The following is a 4,609-nucleotide window of genomic DNA, read 5'->3' on the forward strand; positions in this document are numbered from 1 at the left end:
AAGCGACAAAACGTGTCTCAAACGAAAAAACATATGCCATGACACGTCATATCACGCATTGCCATGTGTCACGCCTAACAGCAACGTTATGAGATTTTTTGTAACGACGAAGCTACACCTCACAAATTACACGCCTTTTAGAACACTGAGTACATGACATGACATGTAGATGAGGCAATGACATTAATTGAGATGATGCCTTTGGATTTAGTAATGGCATTAATCTTCATTTAGAATGGTAATCATCCCTATATTAGCCCTCACATCAACAAAGGTAGCAACCCCAAGAACAACCCAAATTCAAAGATGGTGAACCCTAATCGTTACTTCCAAACACAAAAATTGATGTAGAGGACATGAGATTGGAACAAGCGCGGGTGCGTATAGGTAAGGGGTATGGGTATGAGGTTAAATTTATTTTCATTTTCCTTTTTATTAAAATTAGTGAAAGAAAATTATAAAAGAAAATGACAAAGTAGAAAAGTCTGGATGACAACAATGCAAGAAATGAAACCAAGAGGACCATTCACATAAAAAAATATAGAAAGATTGAATTTGAGACTTTTGTTAAACCACATGTACCATTTATGCAATTTTGTCTTTACTCTATATTTCATTTTGATGAATTTAATAGTAATAAACATTAAGGAAATTAAACACTATGATCCTCTATATTATAAATTAAAATGGTTCAAACCCATAATCATCATACTAAAATTTCACAACCCCAAAAGAAAGAAAAAAAATTATAAAAAAAAAGAGTTAGCTTCGGGTTCACAATAAGAACATCAAACCCAAAACATCTCTGGAGATCATAAATGAGAAATTTCAAGAAAATATAGATGTACATAGGAGATCCAAGTCGTTATATCTCCATTTTCTCTTTCTGTTATTTTTTTTGGTGGGTAAAAAGTTCTTGTAGATGATTCAATTCGGTACCTTGGCGTTGGCGATGTTAAGGAAGGTAATTAAGTTGATGATGTCCATGATCATGTTCATCCCACTGTGTTTGACTCCAGTATGATTGATCCACGCTTCCTGTTAGATCAAACAATGCTTGATCTGTACCATTATCCCAATCCTCTGTGCCAAGTTCATCGTTAGTTGCCTTGTCATGTAACCCCGAAAACTCCGTTTGATCTGTGTGAGCATCCATGAATCCCAGTGGACCTGTATCGGGAACCTTCAAATCATCTTCCATGGTATGATCTGTATGCATCCATTGTTGTTGGTTCGCGTTTGAATTTTCTACAAGATGACCAGTGTGGTGCATCCGGAACGGTGAAATGTCGGCGGCTATGTTAAATCCTAGTGGCAATTGACCGGTGGATGAGGTTATCAAGCTTGTAAATGTCCCAATCTCTGGGAATATGTTGTTTTCGGCTGATGAGTGGTTCAGTAGCTGTGGATCGAAGCTAGGGTTCGGAGCAGACGACTGAGTGATATTGAGAAATCCTGAGGAGGATTCCTGAAAATTAAGCAACGTCGGTGCAGAGTTTGTTGATTTAATACCTGACAACACCTCTGCGGCGGCGGCCGGTGCGATTGGGGTTGTCTTCACCTTTGTTTTTGCCGTCGTAGTGTTCGCTGTGAGGCTAGAGCTGTCACTGCTGGAATTTTGTGAATGAGACGATTTCCGTACAGTAGCATCGGAGGAAGGGTTATTGTTACTGGACTTTGGCTTCGACCTCTTAGTTTTACGGCATCCACCGCCGACGGGGACGTTACGGAGTACACCACCTTTGGTCCAGTATCGCCGGCAGCTCTTACAGAAATGACGTGGCTGAGAGAGATTGTAGTTGTTGTAGTAACAGAATTTCGTGTTCAACGACTCGCAACGCGGACATTTCAAAGCCTGTGGTCCGTGACCTTGGTGGTGGTGGTGCGGTCGCAACCGTCTATCCCCACCGCCGCCGCCGAACAACCTACCTCCTCCTCCACCACTCCCAATCGAATGTATATCCTGCATTTCTTACCAAAATAAAAATAAAAAACAAAAATCCGCCAAACACCACACCCGAATTTCTCAAACTCGAAGAAATAGAACCTAAAATACGAAACTAACACCGGATTTTGATGGACTTGAGCTCACATTTGCCGACTTCTGTTTCTCTCTCTAGAAAAAGTATGAGGGAGAGAGTGATCATGAAATATCTCTACTACACAAAAACTGGGAGTATTATTTCTGTAAGAATAAAATGGGGTGACTAGATGTGAATTTACGGAAATAGCCCTGATGCAAGTTGAAAATTACTACAGGTGCCGCGCGGTGTACAATTACAAAATTAGCCCTACATATCATCATAGGTAATAAGAGTTACAGTAACGACGGGTGTAGGTAGGTTGTAGGTACCCACATGTAGCTCGTACTCTAAGAAAATCAAATCATTCACAAATTGATTTTAGGAAATACTGCTTGACCAGAAAATGGCAATTAATTATTAATAATGGATTGTATTTTCTTAAATGTTTTTTTAAAAAATTAGACAAAACTGTATAAATGGTGTTTATGGTTAGCTGAAAATTGTCATTTTGGTTCAAAAAAGTTTAGAGTACCACCAGAGGTCCAAATTTTTCATTTTGTTGCGAGTTTGGTCCAGTTTTTTATAAACTTTTTCATATTATTTTGCCTTTATTTTTTTTCTTTTTAAGTTTTTTTATTATTTAAATACTTTTTTTTTATTAAAAGAAAAATTAAAAAAATAAAATTTGAATTTTCTATTATATTTTTATAATTTTTTATAACAAAAAAAAACGAAATATCTATTTCTCTCTCTCTCTCTCTCTCTCTCTCTCTCTCTCTCTCTCTCGTTTCTTGCTTACCACCGGCCAAAGAATAATAAATAGGCGGTTGTCGCCGGCGTAGGCTGCCCCTCCGCCCCCCAACAGTCAGTTAGCACCACCCCAAACACCCACTTCGATCGTTGCTGCCCTTCATTTGAACCTCCACGAGAGAAAACGAGATCGAGATCTGAAAGTTAGGGTTTCTTGGCAGCTAGGGTTTTCGAAAGGAGCGTTTAATGACTAGAAATCGAGGGGAGACACATGAGGTTGCTCAGGTGGCTTCTGTTGCTTCGTTCCACAACAGCAATCAGCGACGATGGCTCCACATCAGCGGTATTGGTGGTGGCAGGGGTTGCTCCGACGGCTTCTGCTGCTTCGTTCCTTGCTGTTTCGACGAGCTCGACGAGAGGGAGGGCAGTGAGGCGATGGTTGGAGCTTGATCTCGTTCCAATTCAACAGAAAAAAAAAAGATTAGAGATGGTGGTGTCTTGTGGTGGCTGAGGAAGAACTCTGACTACAGCAGTAGTGTGGGCTTTTGGTTGGTGTTTGTTTGATAGAACAGAAGGAAGTTGGTGGTTGGAGTGGTGGTTTTCAGTGGTTAAAGTGGTGGTGTATGGTGAAGTGGTGGGTTATTCTCGGAAGGGAAACGGAGGTGGCACAGTGATGGTGAGTGTTTCTTGGTGGCCGGAAAACAACTCCACCTTCGATGGAGTTCTCTTGCTCTAAAATGAAGAAGAAGGAGGAGGGATAACCACTTCCTTTGACTGGTAAGATATGAATGAGCAGAAGAGAAGGATTTGTGACGTTAAAGAGAGAGAGATTTCTTTTTTATTTTTTTTATTTTGTTATAAAAAATTATAAAAATAAAATAGAAAATGCAAAGTTTCTTTTTTATTTTTTCTTTTAATTAAAAAAGTATTTAAATAATTAAAAAAACTGAAAAAGAAAAAAATAAGGGCAAAATAGTCATTATGAAAAAGTTTATAGATAACTGGACCAAACTCGCAACAAATGTTTGGACCTCTGGTGCTAGTCCAAACCTTTTTGGACCAAAATGGCAATTTTCAGCTAACCACGGGGACCGTTTGTGCAGTTTTGTCAAAAAAATTTAAAAAAAGGAAAAATAATTAAAATATATTACACCCTCACCTCGACTTATTCTACACTCCTTTCTTTATCTCTAATCCTTAACCTTTATACTCCACCTTCTTTTCTCCAAAAAAAATCATCGGAAATCACCGAACAACCACTTCCCCGCTATCAGATTTTCACAGAACTACCACCAATTGAACCCTTATTACGCACGATCAAAACCCCACCCATTGATTCTCTTTCCTCCATCGTTTCATACGTCATTAACCACTGTGCGACACCACTTCCAAAGTCATCGAAAATTGCATACCACTTATTCTAGCTTCAGTTTTTTTTGAAATCACCTTCTTTGGACTCTCATTGGTGTTTAAACAAAACCCCGAACAACCGCCATAGCTACCTTCGGCGATCACCCCCACATCGTCGTCAACACCATTTTTCAACCACTTCCAGCATCCATTTTCAAAACTGACACCATCATTAGAACAAGTGAGAGGTGCGCAACAAACCTACACTAAGCAAACCCCCACAACATCTTATTAGAATTTCGCCAACGCCATGTCTCGCCACGATCAGTTGTCGAAAAATTCAGAAAACTGTCAGAAGCTTCATGACTCGCCATTTGACTCCAAAAACCCACCGCTAGAGCCTACCGATGGACACCTGATCTATTTTTTAGATTTAGGATATGGTTTTCTTAACAGACGTTAGATGATGGTGGTGAAAGAAGGGA

General features: G+C 39.4%; 1 protein-coding gene across 1 annotated transcript; it reads right to left on the reverse strand.

Annotated features, from left to right (window-relative positions):
• Positions 1-717: 717 nt before the first annotated feature.
• On the reverse strand, positions 718-2,159 carry OBP4 (OBF binding protein 4). The gene has a single exon (XM_079000308.1). It carries the CDS (start codon positions 1,967-1,969, stop codon positions 956-958), a length of 1,014 nt encoding a protein of 337 aa, XP_078856434.1. The 5' UTR covers positions 1,970-2,159; the 3' UTR covers positions 718-955.
• Positions 2,160-4,609: the final 2,450 nt, after the last annotated feature.

The sequence above is a fragment of the Lactuca serriola genome, chromosome 5 (genome assembly GCF_051521515.1).
Source record: "Lactuca serriola cultivar US96UC23 chromosome 5, Lser_US96UC23_V15, whole genome shotgun sequence".
Classification (NCBI taxonomy): domain Eukaryota; kingdom Viridiplantae; phylum Streptophyta; class Magnoliopsida; order Asterales; family Asteraceae; genus Lactuca; species Lactuca serriola.